This window comes from Brachypodium distachyon, chromosome 1 (assembly GCF_000005505.3).
Source record: "Brachypodium distachyon strain Bd21 chromosome 1, Brachypodium_distachyon_v3.0, whole genome shotgun sequence".
Lineage (NCBI taxonomy): Eukaryota > Viridiplantae > Streptophyta > Magnoliopsida > Poales > Poaceae > Brachypodium > Brachypodium distachyon.
In genome coordinates, this window is record NC_016131.3 from 56,689,925 (window position 1) to 56,712,011 (window position 22,087).

Here is a 22,087-nt window from a genome sequence, read left to right on the forward strand (position 1 = left end):
CACTTGTGAAGAATTCTTCAATCCCGTTTCTCTGCAACAGCTTAGACCACAAAATCTTCTGAATTGCCCCAAAATAAAACACACAAAGAGCACACACATTGAAACGATCAGACCAAGCCAGACAGGTATAAACCAGAGCACGTAGAAAGGAGGTGATATGCATATCTGGCACATGTAGCGTAGCAATGACCTTCATGACTAAATTCACATAGCACAGCATAAGAATAATATAATCGTCATCACTAAATTCACATAGCACAGCATAAGAATTTCGATAGTATCATGCAGCTAGCTATTGAGGTCAAGGAAGTTTTACAAGAATCTATCCATAGATCAATATTTAACTGAGCATCAAACATCTTGTCAACTCACAAAGGAGGGTACTTAAAAAAAAACTCACAATGGAGTGTAGGGCAAACTAAGACATTAGGAAATGACGATGTTTCGCTTGGTCGGTCACCATTCAGTGCTCAGGAGGGTGCTCGAACCGAACCAGTATGGCGGTCATGTATCCGCTACAGATCATCATACAACTGACAAATAAATTATTTGTTTTTTTTGGAGAATAAATAACTTAATTGGTTTTTTTTAGCGAAAAATAACTTAATTGGTGGCACGGTCCGTCACGTTCAGACTGTGAACGGCCTGAGAAGGCCTTACTATCGCTTCCTTCGTATTGGGCCTCAAAAGGCCTATAAACCACAGAGCCCATTTCAGTTGCTATTGGCCCACGCTAGAAAGGAAAAAACAAAAAACAAATTAGCCCGAACTAGTTTGGGCCGCAATTCTGTGGCCCGTGTGATCGATACAGCAAGCAATAGCCAATAGGTCCCTGATTCTAAAAAAAGAAGAAGCCAATAGGTCCCCGCGCTGCATCGTGTTGGCCTCCTCTTCGACTCCTCCCAATGCCGATGCGCAGAAAACGGCGGCCGGGGGGCCGGAGTCCTCGCCCAGTCGCCCTTTCTTCCTTCCTCTCTCCGGCGATTTCGGCAGCAGGCAGGCCCGATCTCTCACTCTCTCTCGCTCTCTTTCCGTCCAGTGGATGGTCGACTGAGGTTGGCCAACCGCCGGCGACCGGAGAGGCGGGGGCGGAAGGCTACGCCTACGCGGGCATTGGAGGAGAGCTTTCTTCCCCTTCCAGCGCCGGCGGCGTGCGCATGGCGGAGGGGGAAGGCGCCGGCGGCCTCTCGGGTAAGCGCAGCTGGAACCATTTAGTCCCAAACCGCGGAGCGGGGAAATTATTTGAAAGCTACCGGATAATTATTCCTCCGATTCCACTCAAAGTGACTTAAAGTGTCTTCTCTCTCTAGAAAGAACTTGGTTAATTTAATATGTTTAGATTTCTGATGAAGTTCTCTTTTACAAACCTTTGATTAACTGGTTTAATTGTGCAGTGATAGCTGCTGTCGTGATATTCTGTATGATTGAAGGAAGCCCCGGAGGCCGGGAAGGGGATTCATCTTAAGAGACATATTGATACTGTTCTGGGTCTGCAGCAAAGTAATGAGGTTGACCTCAGTTGAGCCTCAGCTGAATTTTGAGAAAGATTTTTCAGGTGCACACATCTGACTGGATCTGAATTACATTTATGTCTTCCGGAGATCTATGTTCTGCATCACAGAGGTGAGAGGTAGGCCAAATACAATATTCTGGAATGTAAAAGTGCTGAATTGACCTACACAAGCTGGTGACTCTTTGATGTGCTGAATCTTATTTGAATCTGCAGGCAGCAGGGATGCAGTTGCCCATGCGCACTGAAGTCATTACACTATTCAGATTAAAGATTTGCAGTCAGAGCCTAGGATAGATTCATTCTTCTATGCGAACAGGCAGAGAGAGCAGCAATGTTTGATAATACCAAATGAGCAAACTGCGTACTCCGTATTAATTGTACCTAGTGACCCTAGGTAACTGCTCTGATGCCATAAACCTAACAGCTTATTCTCTCATCTGTTTTAGCAAAAAAATATATTAATTCTCTTCAATGACAGCATCTAAATGTACATATACTCCGACTTCTAAGCATCATCTGCTGGAACGTGCCATTCGTTTCTTGGCTGGAGAATTCAAAAAAAAATCAAGGTGCGAACTATTCTCATATAAATTGGATTATCCTTTGTATGTTGTACAGTTGACAACAATAGCTTTTAATGTACCTTGTAGTGGTGAGTTAGTGCCCTGAATGTTACATCCTGTACTCCAACTTACAAAACTTATATGCAGCACATAACATTATAATCTACCCGGTATTCCCTGAATTTCAAACAATTAGAAACTCTAAACTCTGTACAAGATCTAACAGCAAAACCCTTGCATATAAAGTATATCTGTTCAAACAAAGAACTGAGATGAAACAGAGATATAGCAGATCTAATTAGTGATACTAGAGTTTTTTTGTTTAGAACCCTTGAATTACATATTTGCTATAGTATAGCTAAGTGGTACATTAGGCTTCCATTATTTTAACAGGCCTACTAGAGTACTACTATCTACAAAATGTTCGTCTGGCCTTGGTGTCCCGTCTATCTGTCAATTATCTTCCGCTTGAGATGATGGACGTCATTCCTTGGGTTCCACTTGTGCTGGCCAATGATGCGTATTGGCTGAAACCTTCATTCTGCATTACTGCCAACATGCTATAACTTAAGTTTGTGGGCATCAACTCCGGGAGTGGTGTCTCGCCATCGAGGTATTGCATGACTTGCCGCATACTGGGCCTCGCATTGAAAACTGGATGTGCGCACAACAATCCTAGCTTTAACACCAGACATACCTCATCAGCGTCATAGTTGCCCTGTAGCCTCCTGTCCAGCGTATTTGCTAGTGATCCTTTATGCCAATGCTCCACAACCCAATCAACTAGTATCTCTGAACTATCCTTCGCCTGATTGTCAATAGGCCTTCGTCCGCAGGTTACCTCAATAAGGAAAATGCCAAATGCATACACGTCAGTCAGGGGTGTTGCCTTACCAGTGCGTGCCAGTTCTGGAGCAAAATATCCCATGGTGCCAACCACGCGGGTTGTTTGTGGATCAGTGCCATGGTCATACAACCTTGCAAGGCCGAAGTCACCTAGACGTCCATTCATTTCACTATCCAGCAGCACATTGCTTGCCTTGATGTCTCGGTGGATAACAACTTTCTCCCACCTCTCATGGAGGTAGAATAAGCCAGATGCAACACCTCTGATGATTTCAAACCTCTGAACCCAATCCAGAGTGGGTTTATCCGCTTCAGCATATAAATACTGGTCAAGACTACCATTTGACATATAATCATATACCAATAGGAGTTCACCTTTTCTCCTACAATATCCGAGTAACTGGACGATGTTACGATGGCGGAGACGGCCTATACTGACAATCTCAGCAATAAACTCCTTTATTCCTTGCTTTGACTCGTGTGATACCCTCTTCACTGCCACCTCCAGTTTTGAGACTGGAAGCACACCTTTGTACACCTTCCCAAATCCTCCATGGCCGAGTAGATTCTTGTTATGAAATCCTTCTGTCGCGCGGAATAAATCCTTGTACGAGAAGCGATGTGGCCCAAACTCATCCTCCCAATCTTCATGTAGCTCTGCATACCTCATTCGTCTCCGCACCAGTAGGATAATAGTTGTTCCAACGAGAAAGATGAATGTTGCAGTGGCTATTGGTAGGACGATCTCCAGCACTTTGGACCGAGGTTTCGGGCCAGTGCGAGGTAGCTTTGGCAACCTCTTGGTGTCAATGGCTGGAGCAGGACGGTTTATACCCAAGCTCCAGCCAAGCACACAGTAGAGTGAATTGATTGGACCAGTTGAAGCCGAGAAGCCGACATAGGATGGATCTTCTAGCACTGTTGATAGATTGTAGGTAGCTGAGACCAGGGGTCTCGATGGTTTTGCTACATTGAGGGGAGCCATGGTCACACTGATCTGTGTGGTCTCTCCATCATAATCCACCCACACTTGCATTTCCTCGCGGCTAACGAGGGACAAGCTCTTCATGGCACCACTCTTGTCATCATAGAAGCCAGCTGGTTTGGCTCGAACCGAGGTGAGATTATTGATGTCAATGCCAACGTGGTTGTCATCGATGTCTTGAAACTCGGTATTTTGGCTACTATCAAGCTCGACTGCAAATATGTGGTTGCTTGCTTTGCCGTCGCTTGTTTTGTTGAGGAGACCCAAGTATTGTGAGGTTTGCGCACCTGAGAAATCCTTGCTCGGTGAGATGAGGAAAGTCATGCCATCAGTGCATTGATCAGAGTACACGGGGACCATGCCAAACACAAAGGTGATTGAGAAGGACTGCACTGCCCCATTGGGTGATCTGCGGAACTGCCATGGAGTTGGGTAGAATGCATGGCCTTTGAGGTGAACCGTGCCATTGGTGAGCTGGAGAACCCTATCTTGTGTCACCGTGGCTGTACCGTCGAGGGTGAGGTCATTGGGAGAGAAGCCAGCATAGACAAATTGGTCATCGCCCGCGGCGGTGGTGTAGGGTGCAAGAACTAAGGCCATAGAGAGGGTTAAGTGTAATAGGAAGGATAGATGCTCCATGTTAGGCACATCTGCAACTGTCAAAGCTCAACAGGATGCAGAAATGGAGTGCTTGTCCTAGACCATGAGTAGGTGGTTTGTCATGTCAGTCTGTTCAGCAACCTGGGATTTATTAGCAGCGATAGCCACTCATAGCAGCCCATGTCTTCAGTGCACGGGTCACTCCTCTGTCTTGTTTTCCATATTAGTCATTGTCCTGAAGTATTAATAGTCAAATGTGATCACTTTTTACCAGTACACTATATTTTGTTTGTTGAAATAATCAAATTCGAGTACAATTATCACGGCTGACCAGGCTTGATCTTTCGACGCCTGCTTAATTAGACCATGTCTTCTTTTTGGCTTGGGCAGGTCATCTGCTCAGGACAAAGGACGCGCAACCTTTTTTTTCCTTCTCTTGGTAGAAAGAGAAGAGGTGGTTCACACCTCTAGGCTGTAGCAGAGGGGGTCCTTTCGGAGTTCCATTTTGTATTATTATAAAGTTGGTGCCAGTTTTTAGGGGGTCATCCCATTTTTCATGGTGTGCAAAATTCTATGCTCATTGAGAAGCTGGCTTACTGTTTAACTACGTGTTACAAGATGCAAAGATAAACCAATGAAATCTTCATAAAAGAGCTGGCAAGAGTAAAAGTAGCAAGTGAAATCTGGAGTACAGGAATCTTTCTCCTTGACCTTGAGAGGATTAATAATGTACCCTTTGCCTGGTCGAGGGGATTCCAGGAATGCTCCTGTAGTCCTGTAAACATGGGTGCTTGACGATGTGGTTATTTTCTTCTGCAGCATTTTTTCTTTCCCTTTCTCAGTGGGAGTCGTGTAGTAGCCAGCTCTTCTCAAGAGTTACTTTTAATGAAATATGGGTGGTGTAGGAGGCAGCCCATTGTTCATGCTACTGTAAAATTCTACCTCTGCCGAAATCAGGTTCATCAATAGAAAATTCAGAGAAAATAGTGACTAGTCAAGTCTCCAGCAATAGAATCTTTCTCCAGGAGATAGATACATGGAGGTAATTCAATGCCGGTTACTCTCCTATCGGTTCCCAGTGACATCGATGCTCGACGACGTGGTTGTATTCTTTTGGGTGTCTTTTTCTTTCCATCTCTTGGTAGAAAGAGTAGAAGGAATCTATCTCAAGCTTGTCTTACTAGCCTGATGGTAAGGACTTAAGAAGCTGTCTTATATTCGTAGTCTCTTGCAGAATTCTACCCCGACGTTAAAATCAGGCATACTATTCAGATTACATGGTGGAGAAGAGGAAGCGATCAAAATTCCAGAGACGAGCGGCCAAGAGAGAAGGTGACAAAGTCAAGTCTTGAGCGCGAGAATATCTTTCGGAGAGAGAACTAAAAAGATACTGATGAGAAAATTCAAGGTATATATGCTCCTCGCACATTGCCTCTCAGTGACCATTTGTGCTTGGTGACGTGATCTTGTTCTGCGCATCCTTTTCTTTTGTCTTGGTGGAAGTAACTGATATGTGGCTACTAAAATCCCATGTTCATGGCTCTGTAGATCTCTCTGAGCTGAAATCAGTTTTTTTTTTTTGGAAGTCTCTAGTGTAAGAATATGCTCTCGCAAGAGAAACAATAATAGATAGATGAAGCGAAGGCAATGATTCCTGCATATTGCTTTGAAAATGGGTGACTGGTGATATGTTTATTTTTGTTGGGTTGTTTGGCCCTGCTGGGCGATCATAGAAGTGTGATAACGACATGCCATACTTGATTGTTCTGGGTTGCCGGTTCTCCAATGGGATTTGTTTGTATTCCAATGCTTTTTTGTTTGTTTGAGAGTGACTTATACCTCGTCTTGTAGTTTCTTTTGTTTGTTTGACTTTGACAGTGTCTTGGGCCGTGTCCAATAGTTCACATCAAACTAGTCTCTTGCACCCGCTAAAAAAATTATTGCTTAAATCGGGCATATATAATTTCAAGTTCATATGCAATTTTTCTTGGGTAAAATCACATGGATAAATCATTTACAAAACATTATGCAGTAGAAAGGTATAAAATGCAGATACATCGTCCATTGAGAAACATTGAAATTTAAAGTAATACTCCCTCCGTTCCATAATTCTTGTCGTTGTTTTAGTTCAATTTTGTATTAAAACAGCGACAAGAATTATGGGATGGAGGGAGTAGAATATTTCAGGTTGCAAGAATTTGTGGAGAAAAATGTCATATGTGCGCTGTAAAAAGTATACCAGATGTAGGCTTCTGTTACAAACTATTATGTATACATTGTTATTATGGTAGTTTCTTCTGTTACAAGCTATTATGTACTCACTCCGATTAGCAAAATTTGTACTAGCTTAGGACAAAATGGGTGCCACTTTTTATGGACCGGAGGGAGTTTTCGTTAAGGGATCATATTTTTTGCATAAATGAGCCGAGCTCTCTTGATATACAAGTGCAGGTGTACAGATAGTTTGTCACGCCGGAAGGCTATAAATTCAACGGATACCAAAAACAAAAAGGTAGATTTGGGCAATCCAATATTTTCCCGTTGTGGGAACTCTTTCTAGTAAACATTCATGATTCATGTAAACATTATTTCTTTGGTACAGCTACGGAATCACTTACAATACAATTACAGATTATACATCATCTTCCATCTGCCAAGAGGTTGGATATTGAGCCAAAGCTCTGCATCATCGGCGATGGATATGATGACATCCTGGACGAGTCAACCAGCTGGCCTTCATTCTGCATCAAGGACAACATGCCAAAGCTGAAGTGTGCCGGCAGCAGCTCCGGGAACGTCACATCGCCATCGAGATACTGCATAACTTGCCGCATGTTAGGCCTTGCATTCGGAAACGGGTGAGAGCACAACAACCCTAGCTTCAGGGCGAGGCGTGCCTCGCTGATATTGTAGTTGCCTTGGAGCTTGGTATCCACTGCATCTAAAAGGGATTCTTTATGCCAATTGTGAAGAACCCAATCAGTCAAGACTAGCTGATTGCCTTCTGGGTCTTCCTTGATTGGCTTCTGTCCACAGGTAACCTCAAGAATGAGGACGCCAAATGAAAATACATCAGTAAGTGGGGTTGCCTTGCCCCTGTGGACCAGCTCTGGAGCTAGGTATCCTATTGTGCCAACAACATGTGTGGTTTGTGGGTCGGTGCCATGGTCATACAACCTTGCGAGACCGAAATCTCCTAGTCGTCCATTCATCTCTTTGTCAAGAAGCACGTTGCTTGCCTTGACATCCCGATGGATGACAACTCTATCCCATTCCTCATGGAGGTAGAGCAAACCTAGTGCAATCTCTTTGATAATTCGGAACCTTTGCCCCCAATCTAAAGTGGCATTGCCCTCTTGACCATACAAGTGCTTATCAAGACTTCCATTTGCCATGTAGTCATACACCAGAAGGAGCTCACCTTTTCTCCTGCAATACCCAAGTAATTGCACAACATTACGGTGTTGAAGATGGCCAATGCTTACAACCTCGGCGACGAATTCCTTCACACCCTGCTTCGAGTCGTATGACACCCTCTTTACAGCAACCTCCAATTTAGATCCTGGGAGCACCCCCTTGTATACACTTCCAAACCCGCCTACACCTATCAAATACTTATCCTTAAATCCTTTGGTGGCACGGTACAAATCCTTATAAGAAAACCGGTGTGGACCATATTCAACCTCCCAATCTTCACGGACCTCCTTGTACCTAAAATGTCTCCTCACCATTAGAACGACCCCAATGCCAACAGCTAACACAAACACCGCGGAAGCTATTGGCAAAAGGATCACTAAGAGTGTGGATTGTGGTTTTGGACCAAGATAAGGTAGTTTGGGTAGTTTGGTGGGGTCTATGGTTGGAGCGGCACCATTGATGGCAGAGCTCCAGCCAAGCACATAGTGATGACCAGTGCTTAAGCCTGTTGAGGATGAGAATCCAAGGTATGCTTGTTCTGTTATCACAGTTGAGAGATCATAGGTTGTTGAGAGCAGCGGTTTCACAGGTTTCGGAATACCTACAGGAGCTAAGGTCACATTGATTTCAGTGGAATTCATATCATAGTCCACCCAAATCTGCAACGGTCCACCTCCAATCAGTGGCAGTTTTGTGAGCATGCTACTATTACTATCGTTGTAGAAGCCGGCAGGGGAAGAATTCACAGAGTTGAGGCTGTTGACATCGATACCGACATGGTTGTTGTCGATGTCGCTGAACTCGGTGTTCTGGATGGTGTCAAGCTCGATCGCGAAGATGTGGTTGCTCGTGCTGCCATTGTTCTTATCGTTGAAAAGACCCAGGAACTGGATTGAGTAAGCTGCAGATAAGTCTGTACTGGGGGCGATGAAGAAGGTAAAGCCATGGCCCCTTATGTCGCCGAACGAAGACATGATACCAAACACGAAGGAGACGGAAAAGGATTGCACCGTGCCATTGGGAGACCGGCGGAAGCTCATCGGCGCAGGGTGGAAGGCGTGGCCCTTGATCCTGAACGTCTCGTTGGTCAGCTCGATGAGGCCACCCGGGGTGATCGTAGCCGCCCCATCAAGGATGATGTTGTGACCGGTGAAGCCGGTGTAGAGGAACTGCTCATCGCCTTCTCCGGCACCGGAGGCCGGAAGGTTTAGGGTAAGGCCAATGGTTAGGACCAGGAGGGTGGACAGAAGAACAGGCTTCATGCTAGCAGTACTAGCCATGGCTGTGTGTTAAGAGTGGTGTTTTTCTTGCAGTGGCGATTTATAGCACTCAGTTCTTGGAGGAGTATATGACCCAGTCCATCTGCTAGCTAGAGCATCTCTCCCTCAAGGTCATCAGTGGAATTCCATGGATGTAAGTAAGTCCAGGAGGTGGAAGAAGAATGAGTTGAATTGGCAGTATGCATGAGCTGGTCTCTGATCTCCATGACAGGCACCTGCTTACATGGTAGAAATTCAACAACATCCACATCAGATCAGGTTAGTCAGCAAAACTGAGCTCACATTATAAACTAAATTAAGCTTATCTAATTAATTACTTCCACACGATCGGGAAGCATCATGTCCATATCTTTTTCTCAGCCAATCGGAGATGCTGGCTTTACCACTTACCAGGACACCATTCTGATGATTTTTTTATATATACATCAAGTGCACCTTTGAGACCTTGACTATGTGGTACTCCTGGGCCCCACGTTCGACGACTCAGTGTAAAAAAAGAAGTAAACACCGAAAGTAAAAGTTAAGACACTGATCTTCATTCGTCCACACAACTTTAGCTTTCATTTCTACAGTATATATACTTCTTTAACCATTTCTATAGTATACTACGGAGTATTCTTTAGCTAAAAGCTGACACAGGTGAAACATGAGCATGACCCATATGGATGCGAGTGGGTCAAGATAGACAAAATTGAGGTCACTGTAATTAATTAACGTTCCATCATGAAACGAATCGTGTTGAGTAAGATGTTGTTCACACAGAAAAGCTAACGAATCGTGTTGAGTAAGATGTTGCTCCGGCCCGTCCGTGTGTATGCATCATTACATCAAATTAACTAGCAGGGCTGCCTGTGTTGCACCACACCTTTTCTACTAGCTTATTACTCCTTATACGTAGTGCAGCATTAAGAAAATTCATCTGCTCTCTTCGATCCATATTAGTTGTCAAAATATTACACGTATCTAGACGCTTTTTGGACATAAGTACATTCATATTTGCGCAAATTTGAGACAATAATATGGATCGGAGGGATTAGCTTTCTTGTAATCTATTAGCTTCTTGTACTTTGATTGATAGAGTTAGTTAGGGGTCTCCCCTCCCGGCTTCGTTAAAAAGAAAATACATGTAAACAATCAAAAATTAGCATCAGGAGCATAAGGAAATATGACATGTGAAATTGAGGACGCAGAATTATTGAGACATGAGTAGCAAAACATGCAGGTCTTGCAGAAGAAGAAAAAAAAAATGCTAAAAGCGAACGGGAAAGTTCGCTAAAAACAAAAAAAAAATACTGGAACCAAACAATGTTCGTCTGGCTTTGGGCCGAACATTGGTGGCTTTGGACCTGTTAATGGATCGGAGATTTGAACAATGGTGGTTTTGGGCCACCATCGGCACAAGTGGTCAGCGATTCAAAACGACTCTGCTGTTTGACTCCCAGTTGCTCAGTGCTCCTCCGTCTCTGCTCCGCCCCGACGTCCCGCTGGTCCGGCCAACCTACGCTGCCCCGAATCCCCAATGGACCGCCCTGATGGAGGACGCCGCGCCACCCCGACTCCCCTCGACATCGGTACCAAGCAACTCCCACCTCCGTTTCTCCAATTGCACTAGAAATCTGCGCATTGAGATGTTGCACCGCACCTGTTTGATTGAATGCGCCCGAGGAATGCAATATCTTGAAATTATATGGTTAACAGGTACATCGAGATGGATGCAGTGCAGGTTAATTCCATCTTTGTTCTCTCTTCGGTGCAGGTAATTCCATCAAGGTGGATGCAGGCAAACATGTTGTGTACTTGCGTGCGTTTCTGCCCTCTTGGGGCTGTTGTATAATTCTCTTCTGGATGCCAACGCGGCACGTGTTGATTTAGTTTTGGGAGGCGGAGTCAATCTGAATCGCCAGTCAATTATTTGGAATCATGTTTTCAAATGTTTCGTGAGAATTGGGAGGCGTGGAGAAGATCAAAGCATGAACATGGAGAAATGGGCTAGGTTTAGAGAGAGCCATGATGAGAAATGGATAAGTCCCAATAATTGGAAGTATGCTCATGCCTCGGAACATGATCTGTCTCCCTTGCAGGCTGGGGTAATGCGAGATTGGATTTGGAGTTTTCAGGTCATTTGATTTTCATACGTCTTACTCCCTACTATTGATCAGCATGGTTGTCAGACATTTGTGTGGGCAACCGTCCTCCAGTTTCAGCTTACATGTCTTGATTTTCTCTCACTAAATTATAGGTGGTGGAGGATACACCTATCTTTTGGATCCTCTTTGGTGTGCTGGATTAATCACCTGTATGTTCATTCTACACAAAATGTGCATCAGATTTTGATTCAATTATGCAACTAAATTCCTTAGTGTTGACCTCTACAGGTGCTGCTTGGGAAGGTCACCAACTATGTTGCTTATGCACCGGCTGTACTTAAGACTCCTCTTGGAGCACTAAGCATAATAGTGAGGTGAATTTTCAAAAAATTAAACCTTTTCTACCAATATTATTGTCTTTGATTCTTCTGTGTTTCACATACAATTTTACTGAAAATTGGCAGTTCAATGTTAACACACTTTATGCGGAAGGAGCAGCTTGACAAAATCGGGATTCTTGGTTGTATACCGTGCATAATAGGCTCAGTTGTTCCTCAAGAGCACATGCCGAATTCTGTAGAAGAAATCTGGAACCTAGCTACTCAACCTGGTGAATGAATCAACTTCTACTTATCCACACACGTGACTTTTTATAATGGCCGCAGTTATCTGTGGGGTTTCCCAGCTAAATTACATCAACAAGGTAATGTGTCTACTCCTGTGAATATGTTTTGCTTACTTGCAAGTATGTGAACTTGTATTTCACCGGTTTTAAGAACTTAAAATTTAACTCCGCCAAGTTGGCATTCGACCACTTCTTCTGGGAGTGCCCTGCGTCTTTGGCTGGGAGCAGATCTGGCACTGCTGGGGCCCGTTGAAGTGCCGTCTCTGGGTTCGGTTAGCTTGCACCGACTGAAGCTAGATGGCCGATCGTCTGTGACCAGGAGCCCAAATCCGTTGCCCACCTTCTCAAGGACCGTGTCTTCTCTTGGTCGGTGCTTCACACGTCTTGGACAAGGCTGGCCTAAAGTCATCTCCATCTTCATGCGCGCCCCCCGATCCGAGGTTACCTCCCACCCCTGTATAGTTTTGTTTGCCTTTTGCTTCTTCTCTTTTGCCATTTGGCCTTTTTTTGTTTCCCCGCTTTATGAAAATGATGCCGCTTGAATGACGCCGCTTGGTGTGTTTGAGAAGAAATACTTATCTTCCTTCGTTTCGGTTTATTGGGCTGCTTTGCCTGCCTTCTTGATTTCACAATATGGGGTCGATCTCCCGATTTCCTCTGAAGCGAGCGCACCCGGTTTTATAGGTCGGGTGGCGCAATCCTCACAGTTGAATCCGAGATGAAGCGGAAGGCAATTGGGAGCGGAAGCAACCGCCCGCATTAACGTCACAGTTCAATTCCAAGGGCAACACAATCTCTTCCTACATAAATCAGACAACAAGCTGCATTTCCAGAAGCTCAAAAGAAGAGAACATAATAACTTCTCAGGGCTTCCTGTGCTAGCACCTTTTCTCAGGAGGGAGAGGGGGGGGGGGGGGGCTATATATAACATGTGACCAGTTACACTCCATTGCTATTTATTCCATGCATTTCCATGCATGGGGCCATCCATAACCAAGTCTACTAGTTAATTGCATATAAAACACGTAAACTACTGTTACATTTTCATAATGGTCCGCACAAAAAGAGAGAGTAAGTATTCATAATGGTATGCAAAAGAGAGAGAGTACATATTCATAATGATGTTAAAACACCGCAAACATATGATTATCATCGCCCCCCTGAGAGGCCGGAGAATGTGCCAATGCTTGCTGTTAGGTCTGGATACGATAATATGGATGGACGGAATCCTCCCCTTTCCATCATGGACACCATGTTGAGGTTGTTGAAATGTGTCGGTGTCAGCTCCGGTAGCGCCGCCTCTCCATCGAGGTACTCCATGACTTGCTTCATGCTAGGCCTTGCAGTGGGCAGCGGATGCAAGCACAAGAGCCCTAGCTTCAGCAGCATGCTGGCTTCGTCCTTGTCAAAGTCACCTTGAAGCCTTGTGTCCATAGTTTGCATGAGTGTCCCATTGTTCCAATGCTCGAGTACCCAGTCGACAAGCATTATTTGCTTATCTTTAGAGTCTTGCTTGATGGGCCTTTGCCCACATGCTACCTCGAGAAGGAATGTCCCAAAGGCAAACACATCAGTGAGAGGAGAAGCTTTGCCCGAGCGTAGTAGCTCTGGGGCTAGGTAACCCATGGTGCCAACCACATGTGTGGTTTGTAGGTCTGTACCATGATCGTATAACCTTGCGAGGCCAAAATCACCGAGTCGCCCATTCATTTCACCATCAAGGAGTACGTTGCTTGCTTTTATATCTCTATGTATGACAATTTTCTCCCATTTCTCGTGTAGATAGAGCAATCCACACGCGATCCCTTTGATGATCCCAAACCTCTGGGTCCAATCCAGTGTGGGCTTATCCTCTTCACAGTGCAGGTACTTATCAAGACTGCCATTTGGCATGTACTCATAAACCAGAATGAGCTCATCTTTACGCCGACAATAGCCAAGTAATTGTACAAGGTAACGGTGTCGAAGGCGGCCAATACTAACCACCTCGGTGATGAACTCCTTCATACCTTGTCTTGATTCATGTGACACTTTCTTTACAGCTACCTCCATTTTGGATTTCGGGAGTACTCCTTTGTACACTTTCCCGAACCCTCCGGCGCCTAGGAGGTGGTGGTCCTTGAATCCTTCCGTAGCATGGTATAAGTCCTTGTACGAGAACCGGTGTGGTCCGAACTCTACCTCCCAATCTTCCCGTAGTTCAGCATATCTCAATCGCCTCCGCATGAGAAGTACGATGACAATTCCTACTACGGCGATGAACATCGCGGTAGCAATTGGAAGAACGATCTCCAAGACTTTAGATCGAGCTTTCCGATGACCACGAAGCAGCTTGGGCAAATTTGTGATGTTGATGGCCGGAGCAGGGCCATCCATGCCAAAGCTCCAACCAAGCACACAATATATTGTACTGAGTGAGCCAGTTGAACCCGAGAAGCCAACATAAGATGGGTTCTCAAGCACATCGGAGAGGTTGGTGGTGGTTGTAAACAATGGCCTCCGAGGTTTGGTGGCACCGAGGCGAGCCAAGGTCGATATGACCTGTGTGGTCTGTGCATCATATTCGACCCATAGTTGCATCGGCTCACCACTATTTAGAGTTAAGTTTGTGAAAGTACCAGTCATGTCATCATAGAAACCAGCGGCTTGGGCTTGTACGGAGAAGAGGCTGTTGACGTCGATGCCGACATGATTGCTGTCCATGTCCTTGAACTCCCCGTTCCCAAAAGTGTCAAGCTCAACTGCAAAGATGTGATTGTTGGGGCTGCCATTTGTTGAGTCGTTGAAGAGGCCTAGGTAAGCGCCGGAGAAAGTGTTGGAGAACTTGTTGCCGGGGGCGATGAAGAAGGTCATGCCATCGACGCTCACGTCGATGTCCGATTGGACGCCGAACACGAATGAGACCGAGAAGGATTGCACCGTGCCGTTGGGCGACCTGCGGAACCGCAAGGGATCCCGGTGGAACGCGTATCCTCTGACGTCGGCGATCCTGGTCAGCTCGAGGAGCCCGTCTGATCGGACCACGGCGACGCCATCGAGGGTAATATCGGCGCCTTTGAAGCCGGAATAGACGAAGGACTGCACCTGTGCAGTGCAGAAAGCTACAAGGTTTGGTCCAATGAGGAGGATGGGGCACATGGAGTACACAAGGATGGACGTATGCAGCTTGGCCGCCATGCCTATGGCTATCCTGCGAGCTAGACGGAAGCGAAAAGCCTGAAAGATGTGCAGCTAGCTAGCTGATGTTTGGAGTCATGGAGTGTATACCCCTTCACCAAACCTGCACCGGAAGGAGGCAGATCGAGAGGCAACTTGTTTGCTATGGCCCGGGCCGGCCTAGGTAGACTCTCAAAGTCAAGTCTTCGGTGGGACCATTAGCGACATGTCACATCTGAATGCGTGGCCTGTTAATGACATGAGATATTTTTCTTGGGTTCTCAGAGCTAGTTCTCGAATGGAGAATTGGAGACCACAACCACAATAACACAAAGGATTTTATCAGCACAACATCTAGTTCAAAACAAAAACAGATCAGCCACAAAAATGTATGGGCAGCAGCTTTAGTCCCTTCTCTGTCCGTAGAAATCTCCCGGCCAATCGGGTCTCGCACGGCACAACTTCCGACCAACCACATTTTATCCCGCTCTGCTTAATTTGTAGCACCAGGCCGTCCAATTAATCCAAGTTGAATCAAACAAGTGCCATACAGTTTTGAAAACTCTTCCACTCCTTAAGATTTTTTGTTTGCTTTACTATGCATGGTAGAGTGGTTGTAGTCTGTCGGAAAAAATATCTCTCAATCAACACAAGGCGTCTGCTGACAAATATGGAAATAACCGACAAACACGCCGTCGGTAAAAGCTTGCACAAAGGAGAGCATGTTGCGTAGCCACCAATGTACACAGACACACACACACCCCTCCCAAACTCAAAAATGGTATTATAGACTTTTTGGTTCAAAGCGTGCTGAGGCTGACCGCTGTCACACATATTCACCGATTTAGCATGCTGCAAACTTGAGAATAGTGGCGGAGTTAAAAAAAACTTGAGAATAGCGGCGAATCCAACAGCGCCGGAGATCTAGATCTAGATTTTTTTTGAAGAGGCAAAGGCTTTGCCATATATATTACTCCCTCCGATACATAAAGAGTGCCGTCCATTTTGTATTAAATTAGTATAAATTTTGTACTGAGTAGATGACACTTTTTATGGATCAGAGGAGTACTCATAAGAAAGGTGATATTTATGGCCGATAGATCTATCACTGTTGATGGTTACATGCCCATTAGTAACGGAGTTTTCTGAGGCAGTGAAGTATCCATACCATTGACTTCTTCTTTTCTAAGCATGCCCTTACCCTTGCATGAGTAGTTTGTGCACACACACACAAAAAAAAAATCTGTGTCCAGTTATCATCGTGAAATTCCTATGTACTCCCTCTATTACAAATAAATATCCTTTTAAAAAGTCAAGAGTCAAACTTCTGTAACTTTGGCAACTATTTAACTGGAAATAGCTTAGGTGGTTAGATGACCATGGTACCATCACAAACGCCATTAAAAATTGTTTCACCATATATTTTTGTAATGTTTTACTCACATACTTGACCAAAAAAGGCCAAAGTTGCATATCATTGGAGACGACGAAATGTCAACAAGGACATCTTTTTAAAACCGAGAGAGTAATACTTTGTTTCTTTTCGTTTTGGTTAACAGAATGTGGACTCTCATTTGTACGCATTTTTGTCTTTTAAGTTATTTGCATCGTTTCTTACGAGGTGTTTTAAATTTATTTGCATCATTGTCGACACTAGATAGATATCATTGTATTTAGAAAGCTTGGGATTTTACAATGGGGTCCCTACGTACTAACCTGGGTAGGCATGCAAATAGTATCCTTATATACATATATATACAGGGTAAAAACCCTATTTAAAATTATAATAGAGGTACATAAGTAACATATACATAACAGCCCATGCCAAGGACAAAACGCAGGTATCTCGTACAATATCTGGATATTTACCGGAAGAACCCCACATAGTAGGAAATATTGTGAGCAAATAGGAGGATGTTGCAGGAAAAAGACCCTTGTTACGACCAAAGAGGGTGGCCGACTAGGCATTGAGTCATCTGCCACCCGAGACAATGGATGATGTGCCATGGCTTGCCAGGGAAGAAGGATACGACATGACATATGGGTCAAATCCTTCATTCTGCATTGCAGCAAGCATCTCGAAGGTAGTGTCCGTCGGTGATGGTTCTGGTGTTGTGCGGTCACCATCGAGGTACTGCATTACTTGGCGCATGCTAGGCCTCGCGTCCATGAATGGGTGCGAGCATAATAGTCCTAGCTTGAGTGCTAAGTATGCCTCGTTTACATCATAGTCACCATGGAGTCTAATATCCACTGTGTCAAGGAGTGATCCATTGTTCCAATGCTCAAGCACCCGATCAACTAACATGGGCTGTTTTTCACTTGTATCTTGCTTGATTGGCCGCTGTCCACAAACGACTTCAAGGATGAATATGCCGAATGCAAATACATCGGTAAGAGGAGTTACCTTTCCGGTGCATGCTAGCTCAGGGGCTAAGTATCCTATAGTGCCAACCACATGAGTGCTCTGTGGGTCGATGCCATGGTCATACAACCGAGCAAGACCAAAATCACCTAGTCGGGCATTCATTTCACCATCAAGGAGCACATTGCTTGCCTTGACATCTCTGTGGATTACAATCTTTTCCCACTCCTCGTGAAGGTAGAGCAACCCTGATGCAATTCCTCTGATGATCTGAAACCTTTGAGCCCAGTTTAGAGTAGGCTCCAGCTTGCTCATTTCCTGATGATACAAGTGCTTGTCAAGACTCCCGTTTGGCATGTACTCGTACACCAAAAACAGTTGGCCCCTTCGCCGACAATAGCCGAGTAACTGCACGAGATTGCGGTGTTGGAGTCGTCCTATACTGACAACTTCTGCGATGAACTCCTTCATGCCTTGCTTCGACTCGTGAGATACCCTCTTCACGGCTATTTCCAGTTTAGATTTTGGCAGCACCCCTTTGTAAACTCTTCCAAATCCGCCGACCCCAAGCAGGTTCTTGTTCTTGAATCCTTGTGTAGCATAGTACAGGTCCTTGTATGGGAACCGGTGAGGCCCGAACTCGACCTCCCAATCTTCTTTTAGCTCAGCGTACCTACGATGCCTTCGCACAAATAGGAAAATGATGATTCCCAAAACGAGGACAAAAGCGGCAGTTGCTACCGGCAATACGATCTCCAGCACCTTGGACCGAGGCTTGGGGCTGAGACGAGGGAGCCTTGGCAGTTTGCTGATGTCAATTGACGGCGCAGGGCTGTTCATGCCGAAGCTCCAGCCAAGTATGTAGTGCCGGCTGCCGTCCTTGCCGGCTGCAGACCCAAAGCCAAGGTACGCGTCCTCGGTGATCACTGTGGAGAGGTTGTAGATGGCCGAGATGAGTGGCCTCGCTGGCTTGGCCGCCATACTCACGGGAGATATGGTCACGTTGATCCGTGTTGACTCCCTCTCGTAATCTACCCAGACCCGCAGCCCCTCGCCGCCGGTGAGGTTCAAGGTGCTGAAGGAGCCAGTCCGGTCGTCGTACAAGCCGGCGGTGCTGGACTTTTTGGAGATGGCACTGTTGATGTTGACCCCGACATGGTTGGCGTCGATGTCCCGTAGATCCATGTTTACCACTGTGTCGAACTCGACGGCGAAGATGTGGTTGCTGGAGTTGCCCTGGTTCACGGAGTTGAAGACGCCAAAGTACTGCACGGGGAGAGCGGAGGAGAAATCCATGCTCTTGGCGATGAAGAAGGTCATGCCTTGGCTGGGCCGGTAGTTGGGGTAGATGGCCAACACGAAGGAGACCGAGAAGGATTTCACGGTGCCATTGGGGGACTCACGGAAACGCAGCGGAGCAGGGTAGAACGCATGGCCTTTGAGCCTCTCGTGGGCATTGGTGAGGTCGAGGAGGCCGTTCGAGGTGACCGTGGCGACGCCGTCGATGGTGATGTTAGCTCCCTTGAAGCCTGTGAAGACGAACTCGTCTTCTCCGGTAGCCAAGGCTGCAAGGTTAAGGACCGCAGTGCTCAAGAGGAGGCTTAGAATGAGCAGCGATGGCATGGTGATTAATTGTTGGATATCGATCGAATCTACTGGAAGATGCAAAGCTTGCGTTACTAATACTGTCTCTTCAGCTGGGCTGAGAGCTATGCATGTCCATTTGTTTCCTTTGCTAGCTACACAACTATATGGCGACTAGTCAAAACCGGCACGAATCATACATTGATTTCTTTGGTCCCTGATTAAACATCCAGACTACGGACTGATATTTTGTTCTGCTCAAATTCAAGGCGACCACGCAAAAGTTACTCAAGCTTGATACACGCACCAGTCCGGCCGATAGTGTACTATTCTAGGGGAACAGGGCAGCGCATTGCTGTGGCGCTAGCTAGTTTCTTTGCCTGTCGTAATCACTGTTGCCATCTGAGACAGTCACCGTCACGTATATGTTAATCTGGCCGTGTGCTTTTTTTGTGGGATCTATTGTTACATATTATTGCTCATACACGACTTAATTATATTTGAAACCAAGAGAGTACTTGTTTTAATATTTTGATTTCGCTATCTCTCGTGCAGGCGACAAATACTAGCTATTTCTAGGTCACGGTGAAGAACCTTTTGATTTTGCAATTGAGGTTTCTATACTTGAAAAGATAAAAAGTGGGTGGCTATATATCCGCAGTCTACGTTTTCAAGCCGGAGGACCAAAGTTTGGGTATCATGACTTGCAGCGGGCTAGAGGATGTTGTTAGAGACCCATACCCTCAGCAATGGTGGTGGTACTTTTTTTTCCTTCGGTTATTGGACCTTTTTTTTTTCCATTTGTACCTTTTTAGCTTAAAAAACTGCTTTATTAAACAGGAGTAGGAAAAGGCTGAACAATCCTAGTCAGAAATTCATGTGCAACACTATAAAACTCATCTACTCTACTACTATAAGAGCATGCTTCGCACATAGGTGTCCAGCAAAATTGGCTTCCCTTTTAACATGGAGAGCTCAAAACACTGAAAACCGAAATCTCATACGAATATGAGCCTTCATCTTTTTATCAATGCCATGTCAAGTATAGGACTCGAAACCTGAGTGGCTAGTTTCACCGCAGGGAAATAAACCTTCGCAGACACATACTTTCAATTGCACACATGCATGACAATTCAGTCATCCCCGTAGCAGTGAGTAGCAGGGACTTAATATTTGATATTCGGGGGTACACATGTTTTCTGTAGTCTCTCTTAATAAGTCGCGGTATTTAAAAAGGGGGATGTGTTTGAGAAACAGATTTGGTAAACAGTCTCCATCAGTTATTGCCACAATCTTCCGGGAACTATCCATCGGGCAGAGTAAAAAGTCAAGATCATGGTATCAGCAAAAACCATATTTCACGACCAGAAATAAGCTCCGCATGTGTTAGTCGACACAATTGTTAATTAAGAATCCGCAAGTTTCTTAGTCCACACAAATTGCTTCAAGATCGACATCAACATTGAAAATGAGGTTGCATTTGTCTTAAGGGTGCAAGTCTTTCATGGACTCAAAGCGAGCATGTCTATCTTTCGTCCTTAAAAAACTACAGTACCTTATCTTTCTGTAGACGATGATAGAGAGAGGCCGGGGGTCCTTTTTAAAGAAATAAACTACTTTAAAATTTCTTTGTTCTATATAAACAAATGTTTTTTAGAAATATATAAACAAACGTTACCATATATTGTCTGAAAAACACATGTATAAATTGTCTTACAAGATTCCCTGAGTTGTAATAATACCGCAGTTGTGGGCATGGTTGTCTGATTATATAATTAGATGCAAATTCAAAGGTAGGAACATTTGCTGGCTTATATTTTCTACCTTAATTTGTATTATCAACCATCGAAGTACTTTTTTATCCGAAATAGACTAGGAAGAACAACACTTGTGGGATAGCAAGGCCAAATGGTCTATGATGCGTTCTGTAGAAAAATAGGGACCACTAGTGATGACACCACCGACGGGCATATGGGTTGGGCCAGATTATCGTCACTGACGGGCGAAGAACATAGCTGTCAATGGTGACATGATTAAGAATTAGACTCGTCGGTGGTACTAGCTAGCCCATCAATGGGGATAATGTGACGACTGACGGGCTAATTTTAGACCAGTTAGTGCCAAAAAAAAAATTCTTTCTGAAACGACCATCTATTCGAGTCACTGCTGACGAGTTCCTAGGTACCAACCAGTGGTAGTGGTAGATAGTTCCACTGGCCGGTTTTCGTATGTCCAACAGCCTTGACCAATCAGGAAAGGGATGTTAATTTTTTTTCGAGCCAGAATTCATAAGAAGAATAGAGTCACCCAATTTACTATAGTTCCTGTTTGTGTGTTCCGAAGGATATCAAGGAAAATTTTCCTACAAAATTTCTATCCCACAAAAATCCTACAAAAATCTCTTGTTCCAAATGAGGCCTTAATTAACGGAAAACCGGACAGAAAAGAGAACAAACGTCCAAAGCGCCATCCCGAAACATGGCAGCACAAATTACCATATTGGCCGACCAAGGATGTTAATTTTCTTCGTGTAGCATAACCATTAAACTAATTAATGCTAACGAAGAAAGAAAGACAATGTATTTCAACAAATAAAGTTTTCACGGTTCTAGCTAACCACTCCATGTATGAGCCCTTTGTCCATAAAAATGAACTTGTCGCAGTCGCCCTAGGCACCTTGGAATCTACGTATTGGCATGTGCTTGCCAATATCTAGCCTGACCAGTTTTTCCACGGCTGTCTTACATACATTGGCCTTTTATGGGATAATATCTCTTGCTTTCGTTATGTGTTGCTTGGCGCATCTACACATCGGGATCGAATATTATGCATTAAGTAGTAGATTAGCAGACAGGACATGGTACAGGATTGCAACAGGACACGCAATCTTTTTTTTGGTTGCCGCTTTGTGACGTTGTTTGCCGCTACCGCGTGCGTTATACTCAACCTTCTGACTCTTCTTCTTGATGATGCACCCGTTGGGTTGCATGCTTGAAAAAAAAATTCGGTCCACAACTTTTTAGTCCGTCCACTGCTTATAATTACCCGGCCGGCACATGGGAGTAC

General features: G+C 44.9%; 3 protein-coding genes and 2 long non-coding RNA genes across 13 annotated transcripts; 2 read left to right on the plus strand and 3 right to left on the minus strand.

The window, feature by feature from the left end:
• Positions 1–846: 846 nt before the first annotated feature.
• LOC112270626 lies at positions 847–7,273 on the plus strand. 3 transcript variants are annotated; one of them, XR_002962945.1, is made up of 7 exons: positions 847–1,191; positions 1,395–1,630; positions 1,727–1,907; positions 1,992–2,082; positions 5,742–5,915; positions 6,959–7,019; positions 7,139–7,270. It is a non-coding gene; the product is annotated as an uncharacterized LOC112270626 (long non-coding RNA). The 3 variants fall into 3 exon arrangements; XR_002962950.1 differs by lacking the exon at positions 7,139–7,270 and having other exon boundaries at positions 1,395–1,623; positions 6,959–7,006; XR_002962948.1 differs by lacking the exon at positions 6,959–7,019 and having other exon boundaries at positions 848–1,191; positions 7,139–7,273.
• On the minus strand, positions 2,255–9,236 carry LOC100822922 (L-type lectin-domain containing receptor kinase IV.2). The gene is made up of 2 exons (XM_024458448.1): positions 7,226–9,236; positions 2,255–4,208 (listed from the first exon to the last, which is right to left on the minus strand). Exons 1-2 carry the CDS (start codon positions 9,202–9,204, stop codon positions 2,534–2,536), a joined length of 3,654 nt encoding a protein of 1,217 aa, XP_024314216.1. The 5' UTR covers positions 9,205–9,236; the 3' UTR covers positions 2,255–2,533.
• Positions 8,997–20,048, plus strand: LOC106865730. Of its 7 annotated transcripts, none has more exons than XR_001405038.2 (8): positions 8,997–9,136; positions 9,238–9,462; positions 9,565–10,775; positions 10,961–11,321; positions 11,444–11,500; positions 11,580–11,665; positions 11,756–12,356; positions 19,577–20,048. It is a non-coding gene; the product is annotated as an uncharacterized LOC106865730 (long non-coding RNA). The 7 variants fall into 7 exon arrangements; XR_002962942.1 differs by lacking the exon at positions 8,997–9,136 and having other exon boundaries at positions 9,320–9,462; positions 11,756–11,994; positions 12,092–12,356; XR_002962940.1 differs by lacking the exons at positions 8,997–9,136; positions 19,577–20,048 and adding an exon at positions 12,601–12,796 and having other exon boundaries at positions 9,320–9,462.
• LOC112270621 (L-type lectin-domain containing receptor kinase IV.1-like) lies at positions 12,842–15,246 on the minus strand. Its single transcript, XM_024458440.1, has one exon. The coding sequence runs from the start codon at positions 15,091–15,093 to the stop codon at positions 13,066–13,068; it is 2,028 nt and encodes a 675-aa protein (XP_024314208.1). The 5' UTR covers positions 15,094–15,246; the 3' UTR covers positions 12,842–13,065.
• LOC106865729 (L-type lectin-domain containing receptor kinase IV.1) lies at positions 16,794–19,228 on the minus strand. Its single transcript, XM_024458444.1, has one exon. It carries the CDS (start codon positions 19,058–19,060, stop codon positions 17,045–17,047), a length of 2,016 nt encoding a protein of 671 aa, XP_024314212.1. The 5' UTR covers positions 19,061–19,228; the 3' UTR covers positions 16,794–17,044.
• Positions 20,049–22,087: the final 2,039 nt, after the last annotated feature.

Bases quoted from the DNA above. Each gene is read 5' to 3' on its own strand.
- LOC100822922 (XM_024458448.1), bottom strand. From the start codon at position 9,204: ATGGCTAGTACTGCTAGCATGAAGCCTGTTCTTCTGTCCACCCTCCTG. The intron at 4,209-7,225 runs GTCCAGGATGTC...CATCTCACCGAG, and splicing joins GAAGGCCAGCTGGTTGACTC to CAAGGATTTCTCAGGTGCGC.
- LOC112270621 (XM_024458440.1), bottom strand. From the start codon at position 15,093: ATGGCGGCCAAGCTGCATACGTCCATCCTTGTGTACTCCATGTGCCCC.
- LOC106865729 (XM_024458444.1), bottom strand. From the start codon at position 19,060: ATGCCATCGCTGCTCATTCTAAGCCTCCTCTTGAGCACTGCGGTCCTT.